General features: G+C 38.6%; 1 protein-coding gene, 1 long non-coding RNA gene and 1 pseudogene across 4 annotated transcripts in view; 2 read left to right on the plus strand and 1 right to left on the minus strand.

The window, feature by feature from the left end:
* The first annotated feature begins 218 nt into the window (after positions 1-218).
* On the plus strand, positions 219-528 carry LOC116867099 (annotated as a pseudogene).
* Positions 529-546: 18 nt separating this feature from the next.
* LOC116868540 lies at positions 547-1,861 on the minus strand. The gene is made up of 3 exons (XR_004382858.1): positions 1,849-1,861; positions 1,408-1,474; positions 547-566 (listed from the first exon to the last, which is right to left on the minus strand). It is a non-coding gene; the product is annotated as an uncharacterized LOC116868540 (long non-coding RNA).
* Positions 1,862-3,232: 1,371 nt separating this feature from the next.
* ARSJ (arylsulfatase family member J) overlaps positions 3,233-24,718 on the plus strand; it is an 87,965-nt gene continuing 66,479 nt past the window's right edge. Inside the window, exons 1-2 of one of the 3 annotated variants that reach the window (XM_032858989.1) lie at positions 3,794-3,840; positions 8,014-8,069. Coding sequence is in view for 2 of the 3 variants with exons in the window: in XM_032858971.1 (XP_032714862.1) it covers positions 3,443-3,840 (398 nt within the window). In the remaining variant the exon portion in view is untranslated. Of the gene's footprint in view, positions 3,841-8,013; positions 8,070-11,206; positions 11,245-24,718 lie in introns of those variants that run through there. The other 2 variants (XM_032858971.1, XM_032858981.1) reach the window with 2 other exon arrangements.

Here is a 24,718-nt window from a genome sequence, read left to right on the forward strand (position 1 = left end):
TAGTGTCCACTTGCAGTAAGATTATTTTTTGAAAAACATGAGTTTTTGAAGACAGATTTGCAAGTCTAAGTTTCCTGTAAAAGGGGATAACAGCTTTTCCTCAGCGCCACTAAGGTGCTCTGTTTTGCAGAAGCTAAGGCCAGGGAGGAGTGAGGCCCTCATTTCATCCTGTGATTAGCACCTTGCCTGATAGCATCCATTCAGCTTTCACCTGCACCATGGCCTCCTTCTGCGAGCTTGTCTGTTTCTATTCAACCCTCATCCTGCGCAATGATGGGGTCTGGGTCACAGATAATACAAGCAGCGGGTGTAAACGTTGAACCTTCCCGGCTGGGCTTGTGTGCAAAGGCTCTGGCCAATGTGAGCATCAGGAGCCTTATCTGCAAAGTAGGGGCTGATGGACCTGTCCCAGCAGCTGGTGCAGCACCAGCAGAAGGTCCTGCTCCTTCCACCACTGCTGCCCCAGCTGAGAAGAAAGTAGAAGCAAAGAAAGAAGAATCAGAGGAGTCTGAGCTTTGGTCTTTTTGACTAAACTTCTTCTGTAATCTGTTCAATAAAAAGCTAAACTGTTAAAAAAGAAAGGGGTGGATATCAAACAGAATAACATTTCCCTTAGTTTAAAGTTACTTCCCTGCACCACCTCACCCACTAACCACACCCAGTCTAAGTCAGATTTCTTTGTTTTAAAATTTCTCTTAAATTTGTTCCTTTGCTTCAGAATACTGCAGAAGAGTAGGTAACATTTGGAGTCTGGGGATGATTCATTGATCAGCGTATCTCTTCCCATCAATGTAAGTTTCACAAGAGCAGATGCTGTGCCTGATTTAGTTAACCATTACTTTCCCAGCTACTTGCATTGGCGCAGCTCCTCAGATATTTGTTGAATGGAAAAATATGTCATAAAATTGGTAGAGGAAAGAAAAGCAATAAAGTATGTAAAGCACTGTATAAACATTATAAGGCATATGTATATATATATATGTGCGTGTATATATGGTATATAATCGGTATATAGAACACTATGGTTATCACATGGTAAGTCATAAATGTTAACATTATTATTATTATCTACTCTTACTTAAAATCTGAACTGAAAAGTGCCCTCTTTCTTGCAGAGCAACACGGACACTTCTTATGCTATGTCATTGACTAACCTCAACTAAAAGCAGTCAATCCATCTGAATGCCTGTTGACGCTCAAGAACCTTGTTAGGCCTACAAAGCTGGGAGCCTTACCTCAGTGCAATATTCAGTTCAGTCATTACATATTTTGTGATTTACCTTACAGAATTGTTAAGATCATATTTCCAAATAGGACTTCTAACACGGCTCATCTCTCCACAGACTAATCAGAATGGCCTCACAAGAAAATAAACTGGTAGAAGCCCATACACATTAGCAAAATTACCTATATGGAGCCCACGGCAAGTTTCACAGGTGCTAAGTTTCCATTTTACAAAGGTTTTGCCTAGAAACTAACTAGGAACTTTAGCAACAAAAAGGAATTAAAAACAAATGGCTAAGTGAAACGTAGATTTATGCTTAGGCAATTGGGAGAATCTGGCATTTTATGTGCCAGCCCATAGTAGGTGTTCAATAAATAACTTGAACAAATTTTGGAAAAGAAAAACATGTCTCAATGGCTCTTGGCATTGATTGCCTCCTCTATAGGTACCACAAATCCCTTTCCTGACGGAGCAGGGCTTTAAAAACCTGTGATTCTAGTAAAAGCAGGCATATCTTCCTAGTCAGGACAAACTTTTAAAATACTTTCGCTCCACATAGTTAAAAAAAAAAAAAAAAAGTGATGAAGTTCCTGGAACTATTATATGGGAAATGGTTTCCTTACTGCAGGAGTGCAGCCTGGGCTCTCGAGGGTGAAATGTGTAACTCCTCCTCGCCCCACATTCTTGGCTGGAGATGCCCTGTGGGCAAGTTTGGGGAGCGGTAAGAATAAGGGGACAATTTCAATATCTTCACGTAGGGAGAACCTCTTGAGGAAGTCAGGCTGTCAAGGCCAGCAAAAGGGAAAGGAAATTCAATTTAAAAACTTGTAGTCGCGAGTGTTAAAAAAACGGGGGCGGGGGGGGAAGGCGGGGATAAAGGAGTAGGAAAAATGGGTGGGGGGTGGAGGGAAGAGACTAGTAAAGGAAAACTAGAAGAGGAAGAAAGTATGCCACGCAGTTTGTTGTTTCTCCTGCTCTTCTCTCGCACTCCCTCCAGAAGCTAGAGAAAGTTTGCAAGCGCAGCATTCGGGATGGGCCAGAGAGCTCTTCATTTACGGACCCACGAAAAGAAGCGCCCGCTTCACCCCAACCGATCCGCGCCGCCGCGGTCTGCCCCTTGTCCGGATGATGGAGGGCAGCCGGGGAAACCCAGAGAGGAGTTAGCCCTGGCGGACCCCCCTGGATCCCGCAGGGGCCGAGCAGGGGCGCGCAGCTTTCTCTCCGTCCCGCAAAGCCTCCCCTCCCTCCCCCTCCCGGAAAGAAAAAGGAAAGACCTAACCTCTACACCAACCTTACCCCTCCCCCTCTTCCTGGAGGAGCTAAAGCAGAAAGTACCGTTCCGTGATTCACTGGACAGAAAAGAGGGAGGAGGCGGCAAAGAACGCCTGGTGCCAAAACTAAGTAAGTTGGCTGACAAAACGCACCCATCTTTCCGCGCCTCGGCCGGGTGCACCAACTCCGCGGAGACCTGGTGGGCTCGGCGTGGAACGGCCACCCGGGCGGGGACCCCGCTTCGCTCCCCCACGCGCTCCAGCGGCCCGGAGGACCCGGTGCCCGACGTTCCTGGAGAAAAAGGGTGGTTAGCCGCGGAAAGAAATCAGGAAACTGGGCTTTTCCCCCCCTCACTTCGCCGCCTCGTGTCGGGGAGATTGGCAAACGTTCTGGAGAGGACCGGGAGAAATAGCCAGAAAAGTGGAGAGAGTGGTCAGGAAGTCAGTCCCCTTCAGGCAGCAGTTTATCTGCTAGAGCCCGAGCGAGGCGGGGCGGCTCAACTTCCAGGGCTTTCCAGGTGAGGGACGCCGGACGGCGGGTCCCAGCGACCCGCGCGCGCCCGCGAGGGCCTCGCCCCGCAACGTCCAGGGCGCTCTGGCAGGGAAAGCCCCCACGGAAGGTGGCTCTCAGTGCCTTACTAGACTTTTTCTCCCGACAGCTTTTGGATGGAAGCATTAACTTTGTGTGGAAGCTGCTCGGGGGAGCGGGGAGGAGGAGAAAGCGAAAATTGGAGAAGAGCGACTCCTTGTTTTTCCGACGTCTCACCACTTCTAGAAGGTTGACGTTGCTGGATGTGGTGACAGCTGAGAGGGGCGCAGGACTTCTTTCCAAGTGGAGACGGTCCACCGCCTGCTCGGCCGACCCCTCCCGCGTGCATGTGGGCGGCGGCGGCGGCGCACGCGGTGCGTGGTTCTGCGAGTGGAGTCTCAGCCGGGACCCAAGTGAATGGCCCCCAGGGGCTGTGCGGGGCCTCCGCCTCCGCCGCCTCCTCGAGCCTGGGTCTGGCCGGGAAAGATGCTAGCCATGGGGGCGCTGGCAGCCTTCTGGGCGCTCAGCCTCCTGACCTACGGTTACCTATCCTGGGGCCAGGGCTTGGAGGAGGAGGAGGAAGCGACCTTTCGAGCTCAGTCTGGAGAGAGACCTGAGCCCAGTACGACTGCCACCTCCCAACCCCATCTCATTTTCATCCTAGCGGATGATCAGGGATTTAGAGATGTGGGTTACCACGGCTCGGAGATCAAGACTCCCACTCTTGACAAGCTCGCTGCCGAAGGAGTTAAACTGGAGAACTACTATGTCCAGCCTATTTGCACACCGTCCAGGAGTCAGTTTATTACTGGAAAGTAAGTGTTACCACTTCGTATATTTATTCCCTGGAGAAATTTTATGCATTTAATTAAGACCGAGTTCCTAATTTTAAGGAGTAACAGAAAAAAACATGGCAAACGAGTGAATGAATGAAATGTGGTATTGAGTTATGGTGAGTATTAAATTGGATACCTTGTTAATGATCTTGAACGTCTCCTCTCTAGTCTAGGCTCATTTTCTTACTCTCGGAGCCTGCTGGGACGCGCCCTCCAAGCTTTTAAATGAGGTTAGTATTTGTAAAGTCTCACCTACCAACCACATGTCTCCAGAAGGGGTCTCCTTTTCCAAATCTATTTTGGTTTTTTTTGAGCATACTCAGATTTGTTTCAGGCGTCGCAACAGAATTCACCATCGCCATTACTGATAAGAAAGACAGATGAAAAATGTTCTGCAACTCAGTTTGTTCTTAAATCTAGAATACTCAAAGCTGTAAGTTCTCATGGACATAAAAGAGGTCAAGGAAACAGATGGAAAGCAATGTAAAATCTGTGTACAAATGACTGGGTCTTTGATAGGTAACTTTCTCTAACTGGGTCAATAACGAGGGCCATGTGAGATTACCAAGGTGATTCTCAAAATGCAAGGAAATTCAATGATGAATGTTCAACAGGAGTCAAATTTCATCTGAAGTTTTCTACTGCTCATCACATGTCTGGGAATTTTCTGGTTAACTCTAAGAAAAATCAAATTATTTGGTTGCTCAAGTAAAGCATTTTTAATTTGTTGCTTTGCTAAATCGCTAAACCTTCTGTTTAAGACAGTCATTCATTTTCAAAGTTTATTCTATCCTATTAGAAGATAGGTTACTGTTACTGATTTGGAAGTCCAAAGTCAGCCTGTGCAACAGAGATAGATTAGGAGGTCTGGAGATCAAGCCATCACTGGACAGTGGTAGAAGAGAAGCCTAGTGGTTCAGTATATGTGTCCTGCGCTTTCAGTGTCAGGGAACCCTGCTTCAGGAAAGTTGTTCTTGGAATTGGATCCTCTCAAAGTAGCCAGTATCCATTGGAAAAAAAAAAAAAAAGATTATTTTGTAAGAATCTCTGTCTTGCAGAGACTTTTGCTTATAGCATGATTTCCACTGCTTAGCAAACTGTCAGAATGTAGCATCACTGCCAGAAAAAAAAAGGAAAAAAAAAATCCCATCCTTTCCTTTCCTGAGAATGAGAGATTTAAAAAAGTCTCACTGTACTTCAGAGTCATTTTAAAGGTTATTTGTAGCATCAGAAAGTCAAGGGTGTTTGATATTTATAAAGGAGCAGATTTTTGGCTAGAAAATAAGTCCATCTGGTGGCCTGCAGGTCAAGTTCTTCATGTCTAATCCCAACCACTCTTACATTTGGCTTATGATATAAATGTGTCATAAAAGCTCGCTAAATCTCTTCAACTAATTTAGAGAATTTAGATTTACTGAGATAGCTGATAGTAGTTGAAAATATGAACATGAATTATGTGAATTTTATCTTTCACAGTAGAGCATATGCTATAAGGCTTTTCACCAAGTAAGAACATTTAGTTCCTAAACATTTTCTTGCACGGATAAAATATCTGGTTTTATCTTTCAATCTTTATGTTTACTTAATGACATGAAACAGAAATGAAGTTAGAATAATTCCTAACTTTTTTTCTTTTTTTAATTGAAGATAATATACAGTGTTTCATTTATTTTAGGCATACAACATATTGATTCAACAACTCTATATATTATGCTATGCTCACCAGAGTGTAGCTAATTTTTCTTTTGTCAAAGGTTAACTCTCTTGTTCTTTCAATGCAATCAAACATGTAATGAAAAGATTTATTCTCATATTAAAATTTTCTATTCAGTGCAACAAATTGTGTAACTGTTCTATAGATGAGAAGTTTAAATAGATACTGTACTTGATTTAAATTTTTGTTTGATTTTAAACAGTTGAAGACATTTTCATTTGCAGTTCTCCTTTTAGACTGGAAGCTTCCTTAAAATGAACACAAATATAAGAAAGAAAGTAGTGACAGAAGCCTAGTTGTGGGCCTAATATTAATAGTGCAGAACTCAGGGATTATGGTCATTTGTCCTCTCCATGAGCACATGTGTATACTCTCTGGATTTTCTAAAGTAAATCAAAACAAAACGAAGAGCAATAAAAACCTAACTGTACTGAATTATTTTAAGTGAAAAATGTGTTATGTAAAATATGAGAGGATTCAAATCTTTTATAAAGAAAGTTAAAATGATTAAAACTGAGGCTACTTTTAATACTATTAACAAATCAAGCCTCCTTTTAGGTTTTGCTGAAGTTCAAAATGTAAAAATCTATTCCCTTATACTGCATAAATGTGCTGCAAATTCCAGATTGCTTTAATAATTTATATCATACCCATCTAGTAATATTAAATATCAGTTAGACTGTCAGCAAGCATTCACTGTGTACAGACAGATCCCTGTATTGGAGCTCTGAGGAATAAGGAAGAAGTAAGCCTTAATCTCTGGATAGTGGTCTTCAAATTTAAATCTATGAAAAGAATCACTCAAAAGGCTAGTTAAAATGCAGATTTCCAGGCCCGGCTAGCAATTTGGCTTCAGTAGGTCTGGGGTTGAGCCCAGAAATCCATAGTGATTTAGCAAACACTTCAGGTTATTCTGATGTTAACAATATCAATACAAATTAAGGGTGTAATTATTAAGTGCTAACATCCATTGTTCCAGGGTAATGCATTTTTGTCTCATTTAATCTTTATAACACCCTATGAGATAGTTGCTGTTGTTATGTTCATTTTTTTATAGTCATGGCAAAAAATTTTCAAGAGACGTAGTAATGCAGGGGCTCTCTACATGGGACTTGCTGAAACAGCACGAGTTGGCCTGGTGATAAAAAAGTTCGATTGAGAAAGTGGCTGTCTACGTTTGATTTATTTCAAAGTAATTTTCTCACATTTTGTTTTGTTTTTCACAGTTTTACAAATAAAGACATGGATAAATGACATCATTTTTTTCTTTTTTTAAAGATTTTATTTATTCATGTAAGAGAGAGAAAGCACAAGAAGGAAGGAGGGTAGAGGGAGAGGGAGAAGCAGGTTTCCTGCAGAGCAGGGAGCCTGATGAGGGGCTCATTCCCAGGACACTGAGATCATGACCTGAACCGAAGGCAGATGCTTAACCAACTGAGCCACCCAGGCACTCTGTGACATCATTTCTTCTTAAAAGAATATAATGAAGACTTCAGAAAGAGAATTAAAAGTTTTGCAAAATTTAGAGGTACCCGAGTGGCTCAGTCCATTAAGTGTCTGACTTGATTTCTGGTTCTGTGCAGAGTCTGCTTGAGGATTTTGTCTCTCGCTCTGCCTCTCCCCACCTCTGCTGTGTGCTGTCTCTATCTCTCTCTCAAATAAATGACTAAATCTTAAAAAAAGAAAAGTTCTGCAAAATTTAGACATGCATTTTATGCAGACTTTAGAAAAAATTGACAACCTGAACTAAATTTATGTCTTTGGCAATAATTTTGTTTTTTTACTATTTTGTTGTTAATTTTTCTACTTGAAGTGCCATGATGATGATTTTTATAAATGCAAAGGTAACTCAAATGTGTATTTGTAATAGGATATTTGATAAATTCATTTTGTGCTAAAAAAAACTCCTTCTTCTTGCCAAGGGTAGTCATTCTCCTGACTTCTAACACCTCAGGTTAATTTTTGCCTTTTGTTTGAACTGTATCTTAATAGAATTATAGAAAATGTACTCTTTCATGTCTACCTTCTTTCTTTTAACATTACTTTAGTAAAACTTTTCCATGTTGTTCCCTGTAGATGTAATTAATTCATTCATCCTCATTACTGAACAGTGTTCTTTTGTATAAATATATGACAATTTATTCATCCATTCTACTATTGACAGACATTAAGGTGGTTTCCAGTGTTGGGGCATTATAAATAGTGCTGCCATGAATGTATTTGTATGTGTTTGTTGATGAACATATGTTTATGTTCTTTTTGGATATCTATCAAGAACTTGGATTACTGGGTTATGTGTGTATTCATTTTCTGTGGATAGTTTTGCAAAGTGTTTCCAGCAGTTTACACTCTTACCAGTTCACACTCTTAGCAGTGTATGGAGAGTTCTAGTTATTTCATATCTTTGTCAAGATTTGATATTGTTTTTTTCACTTTAGTCATTCTGGTTGTTACACACTGGTATACCATTATGGCTTAAATTTGCATTTCTCAGGTGAGTAATGAAGTTGGACATCTTTTTATATTTTTGTGGACTATTTAAATAATCCCTTTTAAGAAGTATCTTTTTAAGTCTTTGTCTATTTTCTCATTAGGTGATTGTTCTTTCTTATTGATTTGTGATAGTTATTTATATATTCTGTTTCTTTGTCAGATATTTGTACTGCAGATGTCTTCATCCACTCCATGGCTTACTTTTTTACTCTTAATAGTGTTTTTGATGAACAGAAGGTTTTAATTTTAATGTAGCCTAGTTAAGACTCTTTTTCTTTTTATATCCTATTTAAGGTATCTTTGACTAAATCAAGATCTTTTTTTCTAAAAGTTTTATTGTTTTATTTTTATATTTAGATCTATAATTCATCTGAAATTAATTTTCTGTTATGGTATAAGTCAGGGTTCAAGACTATTTTTTCCCATGTGTATCTCCATTGGACCCACACTATTTATTTAAAAAGCCATACTTTCTCCACTACACTACAGTGTCACTTTTTCATAAATCAGAAAAATGTAGATATTTGGGTCTATTTCTGGACTCTATTCTGTTCCATTAGTTTCTTTGTCTATCCTTGTGCCAATACTACATTCTTAACTCTTATAGCTTTATAATACTGATATCTGGAATGTAAGTTCTCTGACTTGTTCTCCTTCAAAATTTCCTTAGCTCTTCTTTAACGGTTCATTCATTTTAATATGGGAGAAGGGAAAATATGAATGTACAAATGCAAATAGGTTGGGAGATTTGGTTTTGGAATATGGAGTAGTTCTTTTCTCAATTATTCTACTCTCTAAGTGAAATAACAAATGAGGTCATTAGCCGAGAATAAAGATCTGGAGGTTTAAAGACAGAAATAGAAAAATATTCTTCTAAAAGAATGAGAAAGTGAATTAAGTAGAGAAATGCTGTACAAATACAGGGCATTCAACCGAGCCCACTTGAGATTTGCGGTCATAAATTTAAACAGAGATCGGTCATCGTTTGTTTGTTTTTCCTGTGCCATGGCCCAGTGCTGATGTGCAGAAGAAGTGCCATTGAAAAGGCAGACTTAAGGGGCACCTGGGTGGCTCAGTGCGTTAAGCCTCTGCCTTTGGCTCCAATCATGATCTCAGGGTCCTGGGATGGAGCCATGAATCTGGCTCTCTGATCAGCAGGGAGCCTGCTTCCCCCTAACCCCTGTCTGTCTACTTGTGATCTCTCTCTCTCTGTCAAATAAATAAATAAAATTTTAAAAGGTAGATTTATCTAGATTTGGGGCTTTGGCAGATAGTGGGATCACAGACTCTAAATTGGCAAGGAAAAGAGGAAGACAATAAGGGGTTAATGTTCTCTAAGAAATCACCAGGGTCGATGAATTGACTGTCTTGCTGCGGTTGAAGTGAGGATACTGTAATAAACTTGGAAAGCTAGATAGATATTGGTAGCTGGAGAAATTTGAGCTTGGGATCAAAATTGTGTGAGTAGTACAGTTTTGGGAAATGTCAGGGGCATGGATGCTAAGGTGAGGTGGAAGAAAACATCTTCAGACATGAGGAAGGCAGTTTTAGAAGGGCAAGCTATTGGATAGATCACTTCAGCAGATATTGAAATCATTAACAACAGTGAGAGAAGCAACATTCAAGAGGATGGTGAACCAGGTGCTGGAATCATTTATGAGTGGGAGGTAAGGGTCAGGGCCTGGAACTGGGTAGGTGAAGGAGTCAAATAGGAAAGATAATCTATGATCTGTTGCCTTGCTTTTCAGAGGAGTTGAGCTTTTAAATGAAGACAAGAGCCAAAATTGTCTGAAAGTGCCAGTGAGGAACTAGGAGGACACTCATCTCTGCTTCAGGCTCTGTGATAATTGGGGTATAGGTAAAAGAACAGCCCCAAGTTGAGAGGGTGTCAGGAATACCCAGCAATCAACTAAAGCAAGAAGGTGAGGAGAAAGTCCAGGAAAGAAAGGAGGTCATAGTAAATTTTGGGCTAATGTCAGACTTTCAGTAACAGAAGGCTTCTTGGCAGAAGTTAGGGAGTTAGCAGTGGAGAGGGATTGGTCGAATCAGAGTAGAGATGTACAGAGATATATAGAGATTAGAACCCGTGTGAAAGACAATACATTGGGAAGACTGGAGTTAGAGTGAAAACACAAATGGTGCCGAAAGGCATGGTAGGATTTTCTCTACACGATCTCCTAGGAAATGATAAGTGTTCAGTTTTAATTTGAGTCTCATTCTGGAGATTGAATGAGCTCCTGACCCTTCATCAGCAACTACTGCAGCCATACTGTATATAGTCAGGCACACAGTCAGGAGCTCTGGGGGCCTCATCTGGTCCAGGAAGATAGGATCCATGTAGACCTCCTCTGTAGACTGCAATGGACTGTACTGGCAGGGAAACATGTCTCCTGGGAGTTTACAGAGTATTGTTTCTAGATATGAGATTATCAGTCAACAATTATGCTAGTGTTGAAAACCCTGAAAAAGTAATAGAATTCTTTCAGCCACTCTCACAGGAGAAAGAGTCACAGAAGCTAAGGAGAGTAGGGTTTGGTGATTCCATTTTGTAGGCATGCGGGTGCACATACCCATTTCCCCTCTGCTTCTATTGTAAACAACATCAAGAGTCATACATGCTTTCTCTTCCATCCACTTCTTTTATCCAAAGCCTGGTTTTAAGTAGTGTTCCACATACTGAGAATACACAATAAATATCAGTTGCTAAGAGTTTGCCTATTACATTTGTAAATATTTAGTTAATGCATAAACATCTAGAGAAATGTTGATGCTTAGAAGTTTAGAAGAAACAGAATTTTTCTTCCAAGCCTCACTTTGGCTTTGGAAAATGACTGTAACAACAAAGAAGAGGGTAGCTTTAAAGCCTCACATATCCATTTCAGAAAGAACAGCTCAACAGAGAAGGCCATTCAACAAGTAGCTGCCTCTTCCTGTTTGACCTCATGGGTTTTTCTGACAGTAGAATCGTGGTCAAGTAAGCTACTGGCACACTCTTGTGATCAAAGTCCCTAATTTTAAATGAGTCTCTTAAAAAAGGTTCCCTCTGAAATGAATCTCTATTCAGGTAATCCTGGGTGAGTTTCCTGAGTGGCTGTTCTGAAAGGTGGACATTTATCCAGGTGTGGAGAGTTGAGAACATTTTGTTTCATCCAGATGACCTCTCCCAGAGATCAAAGGTGGGAGAAGCGAAAGACTTAGAGCCCCTGATTCTAATATGAGCTCAGTATGAAAGCCTCTTTTATTTCAAAGTTTGGTTTCATTCAGATTTTTTCCCACAGCAATATTCCAGAATTAATTTCACTACAGTCTTTTTCTGTATTTTACTTTGATTTAATTACAGCGTGTTGCAATGTTCTTTTATCATTCTAGATAGTAAATATTCCCAGTAGTGTTACCTCATTGAGACATTCATTCCCCTTTGTGCTCTGTTGCAGAAAAGACTTTTTCCTCTAATCATTTACTCCCTCTCTCTTCCAATTCACTCAGCATATTTGCTTTATCCCACCATGACTCTCATTACATCACCAGCCTCAGCAAACCCCCTCCCGGGCTTGCCCTGACTACCACAGAATTGGACCAGAGATTAATTTTTACTGACCACCTTATTGTACCAGTCACTTTTCAAATATCCTGTCATTTGATCTTCACACCCACCCTGAAAGTAAACTATTTTTATTATTTTGAAAAAATAGTTCTGAAATATTTAACAGACATCTTCCTTTCATGGATGATATATGAAAGTTATAGAGAAATTATATAAGTTGATCACAGTCACACAGCTTCTAAACAACAGAGCCGGTATTTGAACCTAAACTTGGGTATCTTCAACAAGACTCTTGCTGTTTTCATAACCTCATTCTGCCCAATATGAAAATTGTAAGCATATTAGTCTAGTCTTTAAAACAGTTTTTAGCCTTATTTTCCTCTCTCAAGCTTCACACTCCCCTCTAGCAAAAAGGATGATTCACTGTTTCTTGAGTACATTCCATACTTCACTTTCTTCCTGCTTTTGCACATACTGTTTCCACCCTTTGGAATTCATGCCCTATCTCCCTTTGCCCAAATGCCAGCCACTCAGACTCACCTAAAATACTGCCTTTCCTCTGTAGCTTTCCATGATTGCTTAGCCAGAAATAATTTATTCCAGTGATGACCTTTCATAATCCTTTCTATTACTGTCTTATTACACATGATTTCTACCTCATTCATAGCTGTCACTGGACCTCATACCTCTGCTTTATAATCTCCATAAATCTCACAGTGTTTTGTACTAATAGGCACTAAGTATATGTGTAAAGAATGAGTGAATGAACAAATGAATGAATAGATGAATAAATGATTATTTCCCTCTAGCAGGCAATGTAATAGAGCAGAAATAGCATAGAATTTATAGTGAGGAAATCTGAATTACAGTGCTGATTCAATGAACAAATTCCTGACTGACCTTGAACAAGTAGTTTAATCTCTCTAGGATTCTGTGATTTCACCCGTGAAAAAAAGGAATAATGTTATTATATATATTGCCAACCTTAAACCGATCAATTGAGTTAATATATGAAAACAATGTGAAGACTTTGAAGTATGATATAGCTTTTAAGTAAAAATTATTTTAAATTTAGAGCTACAGCTCTGTAATTTTTAAGCATATGCAAACTTTAAAGGAATAGTTTGTTTTTTTTTTAAGTTTTCTGTGATACAGTCATCTCTCTTTTCCAATTTCAGTCTATCAGTGCAAAGAGTTAAAATTAAATCTCATATGTTTTAATTTCTATACAGAAGGTTTTTTTGCATGATATTATTAGTTCTGAGATATTCAGGAAGGTGATTAGGGGCATATTTTTTTTCAATTTCTGCACTTGGGATGGTGTGTGTTGTTGTCATCATGCTTGGCAGAATCTGATGGAACCCTGCTAAGCTTGTGACAACTGAAAGCAGATGCATATTTAAACAATGACATTAAGAGTATACCACTAAATGAGAAGAAATGGAAATAGGGTAATGGAAAGGCTGGTGATTAATTACTTCAAATTCCTTCAATCAAAAACAACTTTAAAATTTTACTGAATATCATTAACATATCTCATTCAGCTTTGAATGCCAGTTCACCCCAGGATCTACAGCTCAGTAGGTCCTTAATAAGTTGTTTTGAATTAAGACATTGCTCATGGCTTCATGGGAATTGAAATATTATATGCTCTGTGACCACTATTTCAGTCACCTTCTAAATGACTATATTCCCTGCAGCATCTGCCTCTAATATTAGGACCTGGGTAAAATTCAACATGGTCAAAATCACACCACTCCCCCTGGTTAAAATCTTTTAGAAACTGCCATTACCTATAGGTTAAAGCCTTATTCCTAAGATCTCTATATAAGGACCTTCAAAATATAGCTTCTGATAAAATTCTGGTACAATCTCCCAACACATTCACATTTATACCTTCTCTGGATTATCACTGCCAAGGTACTTGTACTTTCCCACAAGGGCTATGTCTCCCAACCCCCCTGTTTCCATCTAAGCAGTTATCCCTTTGATAGAATAGCCTTAATTCTCCAATTTGTTGCATCCCTCCAGATCCTCTACTACTTTCCTCTCTTCTCCAATCCTTCTCTGATCATTTTCTTACCCTACTCCAGGCAGAATCAAGTGCATTCTTCTCTTTTCCTACAGCCTGTCCTCTTTATATCTTTATAATATTTGTAATTATTTATGCACCTATTTCCTTCCAACTCCAAAATGCACAATACATTAAACTGTAAACTTCTGTCTTTTTAAAGATTGTATTTATTTATTTATTTAAGCAGGGAGGGGCAAAGGGAGAGAGAGAGGCAGAGACTCTCAAGCAGACTCTGCACTGAGCATGGAGCCCAGTGTGGGGCTCGATCTCACCACCCTGAGATCACAACCTGTGAGGTGAAACCAAGAGTCAGATGCTTAACCAACTGAGCCATCAAGGTGCCCCTGAACTGTAAACTTCTTACAACATAGTCTATTTAAAAAAACACACACACAAAAAAATTCCTACTGATTAAAAGGAAGGATTCTGTAAGACACCAGCCATGTAACTTAAGCTATATATGCCTCATTTTCATGGGAAAATGACTACGATAATTACAGTACCTAAATCAAAGGGTTTATTGTGAGGATTAAGTGGTATTCTGTACATAGAACATAGAGAATAGAAACCTCTCACATACAAATAAATTTATTTATTTATTTATATAAATCTTAATCATCTTGATTATTATCTTCATGCTGGACAACTTTAAGCTATCCCACAAATAATGACTGTTGATAAACAGACTCTCAATAAATATTTCTTCAATAATTTTACTGAATCACCATTGCTGATTAACTGAGATTTGATACTGTATTTCATAGAGTTAGGTAGACACAAATATTCAGATTGGTAAGAACTCTAAGCAATTGTTCAACTATAATTTTAACTTTATCATGTTCAGAGAAAGCAACCATGTTAAATGGAAGTTATTTGAGGAGCAGTGTGCTATCTGGGAAGGACAGTAGGCATTGGATGGAAGACCTGGGTCTAAACACCAGTTCCCTCCTACACTGAAACCTTAGATAGGTTACCTCATGCCTGGTGAGTCTCATCAAATGAGAGGGATAGGAGCTAACAGACCATTACTTTCTGGTTTGGTTATCCTATTAAAACAGATCATGTTGGTGAAAACGTATAGAGTATTGCTCAGCATATAATAAATACATTCTGGTTTTAGGTATAACTGAATTCTACAGGGCATTTATTTTGAACAGAAAAGGAAAAATCTTTCCAAAGTTTCAAGTACTCTTTTAAATTTTTTTTTCCAAATTGGGGATGTGTAGAGCCTTACCAAAAGCTCTGACAATACTCATGAACCTTTTGGGTTTACCTTTTGTAGGCTTTATATACCTTATCTTGGGTATGATTATGACCCCCAACACAGTGCTAGAACTCTTAGAATTCAAAGGGATATCACATGTAATTTTTTCCAATCCCTTAATTTTATGACAATGGATAGGAATTCTTTCCACTGACCAAACAGAATCAATAATAATACATCACTATCATAACACCAACACCAATCTACTAACCATCTGAGCCTCATAGGGAAGACGAGCCAGAAATAATCACTAGGTCATTGTCCCCTTGCTGAGGATATATAATGTGCTTTTCTCAATACTTGGTTGTTCTCAGACGTCACTGGAGAGGGTAAGAGAACCAGACCTAGATGAGAAAGAGGCTGAGGAAACTAACTGGACCTTATGGGATTACTGGATTCTTCTATGCACAGTATCCACACAGGCTTTGTGAGCATGGTTTGGAAGCATTCATTTTCCAATAAGGTCCAGCCAAGAGGTACGTTGCAGCAGGAAGATGAGTGGCAATCAATATTGGATTAAATTCATGATCACAAATCCAAAATAGGCACTCAAAAATGCCCAGTGATTTTTTTTAACTTCCTTTAGTATATGTTGCATTCTTTAGAACTACTATTTCAAAATTTCTCATCTCCTCAAACTGCCAATCATGGGCTCATTACCTTACTTCAAAATTCCATTGACAGAAATAATAATGAATAATCTATAGCACAATGTTAATGTATACTATAAGTTATCTGTCATTTTAACATTTTTAATAAATCTGTGATTTATTAGAAACTTATAAAAAGATTTGTCATAATCTTGGATCTGAAGACTTCTAGAATTTTTAAATTGTTTTATCAGACTTTAAAAAATTATCTTGGGGTGCCTGGGTGGTTCAGTGGGTTAAGCCTCTGCCTTCGGCTCAGGTCATGATCCCAGGGTCCTGGGATCGAGCCCCGCATTGGGCTCTCTGCTCAGCAGGGAGCCTGCTTCCCTTCCTCTCTCTGCCTGCCTCTCTGCCTACTTGTGATCTCTGTCAAATAAATAAATAAAATCTTTAAAAAAAATTATCTTCAGGGTTGAATAGAATAAGATTAAAGACTGTATTATATCCTTTGAACACACCATGTTTTTGCACAGAATAAGACTGTAATAAAAGTATGTGAACTGAGTGTATCGAACTTATCAAATTTAAAATGTTTTAGTTTAGGGCACTTGGCTGGCTCAGTCGGTTAAGTGTAAGACCTTTGATTTCAGTTCATGTCATGATCTCAGGGTCGTGAGATTGAGCCCCACATCGCGCTCCACACTGGGCATTGAGCATGCTTAAGATTCTGTCTCCCTCTGCCCCTCCCCTCACTATAGGAAAAAAATAAAGTTTTGTTAGTTTAGATAATTTTTAACATATTTGAAGATATAATCTCAAATACTTGAAATCAGGTTGTTTTTTTTTTTTTTCTTTTTTTGCTTTGGTTCTAGTTTGGTTGTTCTTTCAATGCTCTGAAGTATAATTTAATCATAAATTTTTCTAACTAAAAGATTTAGTTGAAGATAAAATCTTGGGAATAGAGATGTAACATTTATTTGGCATTTAACAAGTGTTAAGAAATTATATATATGTGTGTGTATATATATACATACATGTATATCATTCTATAATATATATTCTCTAATATGTCTATGTATATATCTCTCTTTCTTCCAATATGTATATAGACCTCATAACTCAAGGGCAATTATTATTACCCACATTTTATATATGAAGAAATCAAGCTCACAGAAGTAAAATATCTTGGCCAAAATCCCACAGTAAGTAATGAGGCTAGAATTCCAACCCTAACACTGTGATTGTTCCACGACATTACTCAGATGGTTGATAAGATGGGTTTAGTATAGCTGCATAGCTACTCTTTCGAATGGAAACTAATAAACATCTTACCCAAGTAAAGCCACAATGGGCTAAAATAGATATAGCTATTCTAAAAAGCAGAAACTCATTTTCAAACTGGTTTTCTCATACAATTTGGGGAAATTGGAATAAGTTCTTATTCACTTATTTCATATCTAAATTAAGGATGACGCTATTCGTTTACCTTTCAAAATTTGTAATACTTAAATTGTTAATCAAACTATACTTTCTCATATTGAGATGAAACAAAGAATTTAAATGGTCCAAAGGGATTTAAAATATAATCCTAGCTCTATTTTTGTTACTATGATTTGAAGTAATAGAGACCTACCTCCTATAAAATGTTGTTTAAATTTGACTTTGGGAAGTTGTAAGGATTTATTTCATATGTATTATTGACCCTAACTTCTTAAATATTAACAATTAGACATTTAGAACTGTAAGATGTACATAATAGTGCAATGCCTAATAATTACCTGGAGAGCTTGTTAAAGCCTTCATTCCTCTGTGCCCCACCCAGAAATTTTGTTTCCGAAGGTCCTGGGTGGGGCCTGAGATTCCTCATTGCCAGTAAACAGCCTGGTGATAACAAAGTTGCTGGTCTGGAGAACACAATGAGTGCGGAGTTACACTGCAATACAATTTTGGTCTCTAAGACTCCATGACCGTTTATTACCATCTTCTTTCTTTTTTCTTTTCCCACCATTTAACAGCCAGTATATGCATAAGACTGTTTAATTTAAATGCCATCCAAGTAGCAAGTGTAGTTAATTCGTGCAGTTTTCTTTATATCCTCTGTAGTTGAAGACTTGTTTCAGGTTACGTGGATCTGGCTCCTGGAAGAGACAGCTTCTCTATTAATGTGCTTTCAGCTCTCCCACAAAATGAATGATAAAAAAGATTCCTATTTTGGGCAAAGCAATTGGCTCAAGAGCAAAAGCAACCAAATTTCTGAGAACTAAATCGCGAAATTAAAGGTGCTAGGAGATACAGATATTTTAGCACATTGTTCTCTTTTAGAACCTTTCTATCACAATGCCAACTTGGAGAAAATGGACATTTATTTTGAGGTCTTGTTTAAATCAATACATTAAGAATTTGATCTAGTTTGCATCAGTTTCAGGATGAGTTCAGACATTTCCTGATTTTTTTTAAAGTGTTCTAGCTGGTTTGAATTAGTTGAGGAATTCATTGTCATCATTTACCTTTAAATGAAATTAGGTCACTTGGGTCAACAGTCTGAAATTTGCTAAAATAATCCAGTGATTTGGTTTTAACAATAGAACTTCTCAGATCTCTTTTCTGATGTGGCTCTGAGTGATCACAGTTGCCAAAATAATAAAATAAATACATAATTTAAAATAGAGAGTTTTTTGTATTTTATAAGACCAATGTTAAGCCTCACCACAAATCATGAGGAAGGTGAACGTTAATATTTCTGTCTTACAAAGGAGTCTCCCAAGGTTAAATGCATACCCTTAGAAGTTCTTATAAAGGAGAAAACTACACATTGACTAGTTTGTCACACTCATGTGTAAACCTTCATGAAGCTTTCCGTTATCAGTTAATGGTTCTGGAGGTAATTACCCTTGATTTAATTGGGCTTCTTGTTTTTATTCCGCCAAGATTCATTCAGCATTCATTCATTCAATACTGAGTACCTACTCTTTGCCATATACCATTCCAGGCACTGGGAGATATATCAGTCAACACAAATCTACAAAAATCCCTGTTCTCATGACTTTTGTATTTTAGTACAAGGAGATAGATACAAAGAAGTGAAATACATAGTGTGCTAGAGGACGCTATGCTCTGTGAAGGAAAACACGACAGGAAAGGGGATGGAAATTAAGAGGGCAGTGTTGTAGAGGTCATGGAAGGCCTCATTAAGAAAGTAAAAGAGGGGTGGCTAATTGGGTTAAGCCTCTGCCTTCGGCTCAGGTCATGATCTCAGGGTCCTGGGATTGAGTCCCGCATCGGGCTCTCTGCTTGTCAGGGAGCCTGCTTCCTCCTCTCTCTCTCTCTGCCTGCCTCTCTGCCTACTTGTGATCTTTGTCTGTCAAATAAGTAAATAAAATCTTAAAAAAAAAAAAAAAAAAGTAAAAGAGGGAGTCTTGTTATGTTGGTGCTCTGGGCAGACAGAAGGGCAGAGGCATAGGCATAGGCCCTGTGGTAGGAGCACCTTTGATATGTTCGAGTGCCATTAAGAAGCCCATCTAGCTAGACTGATCAGAGTGAGGATAGGGGACAGTTAGAGGAGGTGGGGCCCAGGTCATTAAAGGAGCCTGATTCTGTAGTGCAGTGCAGGCCTGGGCAGGATAGGGACTGTGAGCAAAATGGGAGCCATGGAAGACTTGGAGCAGAGGCATGACATGACCTTAGTTTTAACTGAATTGCTTTGTTGCTTGTGTTGAGGATAGATTGTAGAAGTAAGTTTAAGGTTTGTAACAGGAAGCCCTGGTACAGAGATTATCCATTACCCTGTGTGGGGAAATGACAGGCTGTGGAGAAGGGTGATGGAAAGCAGTAGATTCTGACTATACAGAATCTCCACAGGTAGAGCAGATAAAATATTTTCATGGAGTACAGATAGTTTGGGAGAAAAAAGAGGAGTCGAGGACAACTTTAAGGTCATTCATTTCGCTGTTAGCAGAAAAAAAAAATGGGCTCACTCAAGCAGGTGAAGTCACTACTGATTACAAATTACAGGAATGCCTTCAGCAATTATATTTTACACTTCAAAGCCCACCAATAAATGAGAGCCTTTGTTTCTCCCTTCTCCTTTGCCTGACTCTGAGTTTTCACAATATGAAGGAGTGCCAGAACATACTCATTTTTTTCATTTAGCAGTAGGTCTGCAGAAGGGCAGAGTAGGTGGAGTTAGAAGATCTGCATTTGAATTCCAGGTCAGCCACTTACTAACATTTCAAAAGAAAGATAAAGCAGTACAAGGGAATGTGGAGAAGGTGGCTCTGTCAAGACAAGAAGAGCAACAGGACTTCCTTTGGCCCCAAAGTTGCCCAGAATGGCATTAACTAGGTGAAGCCGCCATTCCCATCACTTTGCCACCTCAGATTTGAAGACACAAACCCTACCATTATTAGTACAGAACACATTACTGGTATGAGAGTTGCTCAGATGGCTGCTGAAGAAAGGAAACCAACAAGCACAGCCATTGTAAAAACTGGACGGTCCTCTCTATTGCCATTACACTAAAAAATGCTGCTACTTCAAACAGATTAAATGTCAGGTGTATACACCATAAACACACACACGTGCACACACTCATGTTTCTCATTTTTTTCTCTTGGATTAATGTCAAGGCCAAAGTTGTCTGAGTGGCACTTGGTGGTTGAATCTTCACCTGCATTTATGGAGTTATGACTTTTAAAGATTTATTTCTGGTAAGAATTTTTTTTTTTTTAAATTTGAGGTGTGCTCCTTTTGTCTCCTAGTTTACAAATAGTTAAAAATAGAACAACAGTTTCATTTTTAGAAAAGTCGTTTAAAAAAATTTTTCCATGTTGCCAATCTATTCTTTTTGTTCTCTGAGTTAATAAAATTCTTCTCTAAATAACTTATGAACCACCCTGAGTAAGTTGTATGCTGGCTTCTGTGTTGTTTTCTGGGGCAAAGAGTTAGCAGCTCTGCAGCTACAGAGATAAGCTTTAGTGAGATAAATGTTTCAGTACGTTCATTCACCTTGGTTACCCCCTAGTATTAAGATTGAAAGGTCCAGGGGCGCCTGGGTGGCTCAGTGGGTTAAAGCCTCTGCCCTTGGCTCAGGTCATGATCTCAGGGTCTTGGGATCCGGTGGCATCGGCTCTCTGCTCAGCGGGGAGCCTGCTTCCTCCTCTCTATCTGCCTGCTTCTCTGCCTGCTTGTGATCTCTGTGAAATAAATAAATAAAATCTTAAAAAAAAAAAAAAAAAGATTGAGAGGTCCACCCTCCATCTGATCTAACAGTGAGCCCTCACTTTCCCTTTCTTGGATTTTAAAGGATAAGCACTGTAAAAAATTTCATACTGAGCCAAGAGAAATTTTTAAAATTATTTCTTAAAGAACACTGAATCTCAAGAGTCTTTTACAATCTGAAATTTCTCCTCAAAAATCCCCTTATTTGAAATATTTATGGGAAACTTCAGTGAAGCCATGTTGTTCTGTCCTGTAGGAGTTGCCTCACTTCTCATTGCTGAGGACTTTCCTGGCTTTTCTGGGCCTGGAATCAGGGCTGTAGACTCACGCCTCCAGTGGTCTACGTAGGATCCACACAGTCCCTGCTTTGTCCCAGGGCTTCCTTTTGACCTCAAGGAGCTGGCCAATTCACAGGTTTGTCTGCCACATGTAAATTGATTTATTTCCTTGTTGGACTTGAAACTTGTTCTGTGACTTACAAACTCTTTTTCTGTGGTGGAACTTATTACTCAAGTGATGGAAAAGCTCAGTATATAAAACAGATGAGAGTAGAGAGCCTGGCAGTTTCCTAGTCTCAGACCCTTCCTTCGAAGGCAGGCTCAGAGCCCCTCTGCCCAATCTCCAGGGTTCCTGGGTCATGGTTTGAGATATTCAGGCCTATTTTATCTATTCTGGGAGTTATTTCCCAAGAGGTCAAGAAAGATACGTGACTGACTTAATGCTACAAATGAGTACTTTGTGGACAATTCAGTCATTCTCAAGAATAGAGAATAGGGATGCCTGGGTGGCTCAGTTGCTTAAGTGGCTGCCTTCAGCTCAGGTCATGATCCCAGCATCCTGGGATCGAGTCCCACATTAGGCTACTTGCTCCGCAGGGAGCTTGCTTCTCCCTCTGCCTCTGCTGCCACTGTGCCTGCCTGAGCGCTCGCTCTCTCTCTCTCTAACAAGTGAATGAATAAAATCTTAAAAAAAAAAAAGAATAGAGAATATAGGCATTTAGTTACAAAATGTACAAATAACGACACAATAGCAGCAACATAACACTATCTCTCAATCCATCTTGTATAAGTCAGTGTTTTGATTACTACCTAGTTTTGTGTTTGTTTTTATAAATTATGATGTTTATCATGATGCTTTTAAAGAATTGATCATAGTTTTTAAAGACAAGACAGTTAGTAATTACCAATAATCTTAAGGTATTGTGATGCTATAGTGCAGGGGTATGAAAGCCTTTCATATCCAAACTAGGGAACATGGAAGTACAAGGAAAATAATAATGAAGCAACAATATCTGTAGGATAGAGAAGACTTTCCAAGTAATATCAGACTTTCAAGGTGTTTTTCTTTTCTTGTCTGCAAATGCCATTTCAGTAGCCCAATAGAGAGTACCAGGACGCTATTATTTAATTACTAAGTTATAGGTAAGCGTGTTGAAGAACAGTTATTGAGAACTAGTACTTAAAGTTTGTCCTCCTTCTATGCATAGTCTATGAAATGCCTACTATGACTCTACTGCCTTGTTATTATGTCTGTAATTCTGTAGTAACGAAATCAGTGGGAAATTGCAAAAATGAGAAATGAGAAGTTAGAAAAATATAGTAATAAGGATGGAAAAGAGAGCAAAACTTCAAGAAATAATCCGTATTAGAATGGATATTGCTGAATCCCCAAAAGAACATAGCTTGAAAAGAAAGAAGGGAAGCTACAAGACTTTCAGGAAAGGTCTGTTTGGGTGGCTGGTAGATCATATAACATTAATCAAAGTAGACATTAATCAAAATGCAAGGGATCAAATATTCTGACTTTAAACTGTGCTGCTTGTCTTTATATTTGCATTCTGCTTCCAGAAACCAAATGCCTTTTGATAATATGCAACCATATAAACACATTCTGTGAAATAATTAATCCCACACATTGCCATCCCATTGTAGTTGCCAAGTGGTCTAAAAATATCATGGTAAATAAATATAAACTAAAGCATAGCACATGTCTGTAAAATTTTTGTTTAAATGCTACACATGATCATTGTAAATCCTATATAAAAAAATTATAGCAAACTGAGGTTCCTCTAGTAAATGTTGAAATTCAGAAAAACTAAGACATGAAAACAGTAAAATCTTACTTCCCTCTTACTCTGGTCTTTCATAAAAGCTAAAAATTCTGTCTCCTTTGAGACTGTGAAATTGTTCACAGGTTCACATATGTCCCTAACATTTTAATAGCTAACTGTCTCAGAAAGCTTTATAACTCTGACTCATGTTTGGACAGAATGATTGAATATTAGAGAATCAATTCACGAGATCAGAACTAGTCTGTGCATTTGAAATATTAAACAGAAGATTTTTTACAGGAAATGTTATGTATATTTAGAAGTAAAGCTGTTAACAGAACAGAACACTGGATTGAGGGTGAACAGAAATTGTTTTCCCCCACATTGTGCTGTTGGCTTATGAGGTTTATGTGCTGTGTGAACCACTCAGAAAGATGTCTACAGCAATTTCAGGCACATTACTTTATTTAACATTTGCCTGGAAAGAAATGTTCTTTTTAGACAGTTCTAGTTATTATTTTAAAAAAATTTATAGTGCTTTTAAGTTGCTATTTTAAGAAGAAAGACATCATTTTTTATCATACCCCCCCCAAAAAAAAAAAACTAAAACCACAAATGGCTTTGATTTTGGAGAGGTTACTAAAAGGGCTGGTGGAATAGGAATAAGAGAGTGGTGTAATTTGTGAGAGAAGTTTGACTTTGAAACAAAGGCAAGAGAGAAATATTCTGGTGATTTAAAAAGTATTAGGTTCAAAGAGAGGGTATTTTCAAGATAGTGAGACATGTGCTTGAGGATGTGGGTGAAGGTATAGCAGAAAATAAAAGGGGATTTAGGGGAAAGTAAATCTTTAAAAACTGGAAGTGGTACATTTTTATCACAATTGCCCTCTTCTCTTGCCTATTTAAGTCTTACTTATCCTTGAAGATCCAGATCAATGTCTGTCTGCCTTACTCCAAACCCTCCTCACCTTAAGCACTGTTATGCATGCATTTGTATATATGTTACAGCTACCAATGAGATATTCAGGTTAAAATCCATAGAGCAAAAATATATAAAATCTGTGATGTAGGGGCCTGATACTTGTCAGAGTAAATGGTTTACAGACCATCTATAATTATCACAGGTGTCTGGTTTGGGGAACATGGTACAAATAGAAAAATTACTAATGGATTTCTTAATTTCTGTACACATAGGAAAACCTTAGACCACATTTTATCTTTAGTCATAACATTGATAATACTGTACTACCGGTTATGCACATAATTTTTTATTTAACCCTAATTTTGGCGCTATAACTCTCTCCCTAATTAGACTGGGTTTTCACAGAGCAATGCTTTATGTACAGGGGTATTCAATAAGGTGGATGATTTGTCATCTCTTTTTTCACTGAACCACCTCACTGAGTCTAAGTTGCATCAGGAGTGCTGTTGTTCAGTTTCTTTTCCATGGTATTTTGGAAGGAGCGAGTAAGAGGAAGTACAGGCTCCAGGCAGTGGCAACAGCTGGAAGGCATCTCTAATTAGATTCCAGGCAGACTTGGGCCACATTTATAACTTTCCATATGCTGGCTTACAGTTCCTTTTAAAAAGGTTCCCAAAACAACATGCAAATTTAAAAAGATTCGCTGCACTTGTATATTTCACTCAATAAGAAGTTGTTTTCCTTGAGCACCTTAGCATGGAACATAGAATGGTAATCACTGAGTGCTAAGTTAGAAGATGTTATCCAGAAAGGATGTCTTAGGAGATCTGTGTGCTTGACTGATTTGTTATTTACTCATAAAAGTTTTAAGACTTCCATTACCTCATAAAATTAAGATATAAGCCTAGCAGATGAAATTCTGACTTTTGAGTTTTTTCTCTCACGTATGTGATTTGTGGTCTCTCTTGTAAGTTACTGTTTTTTTAAGA

The sequence above is a fragment of the Lontra canadensis genome, unplaced genomic scaffold (genome assembly GCF_010015895.1).
Source record: "Lontra canadensis isolate GAN:19392208 unplaced genomic scaffold, GSC_riverotter_1.0 scaffold1, whole genome shotgun sequence".
NCBI lineage: Eukaryota > Metazoa > Chordata > Mammalia > Carnivora > Mustelidae > Lontra > Lontra canadensis.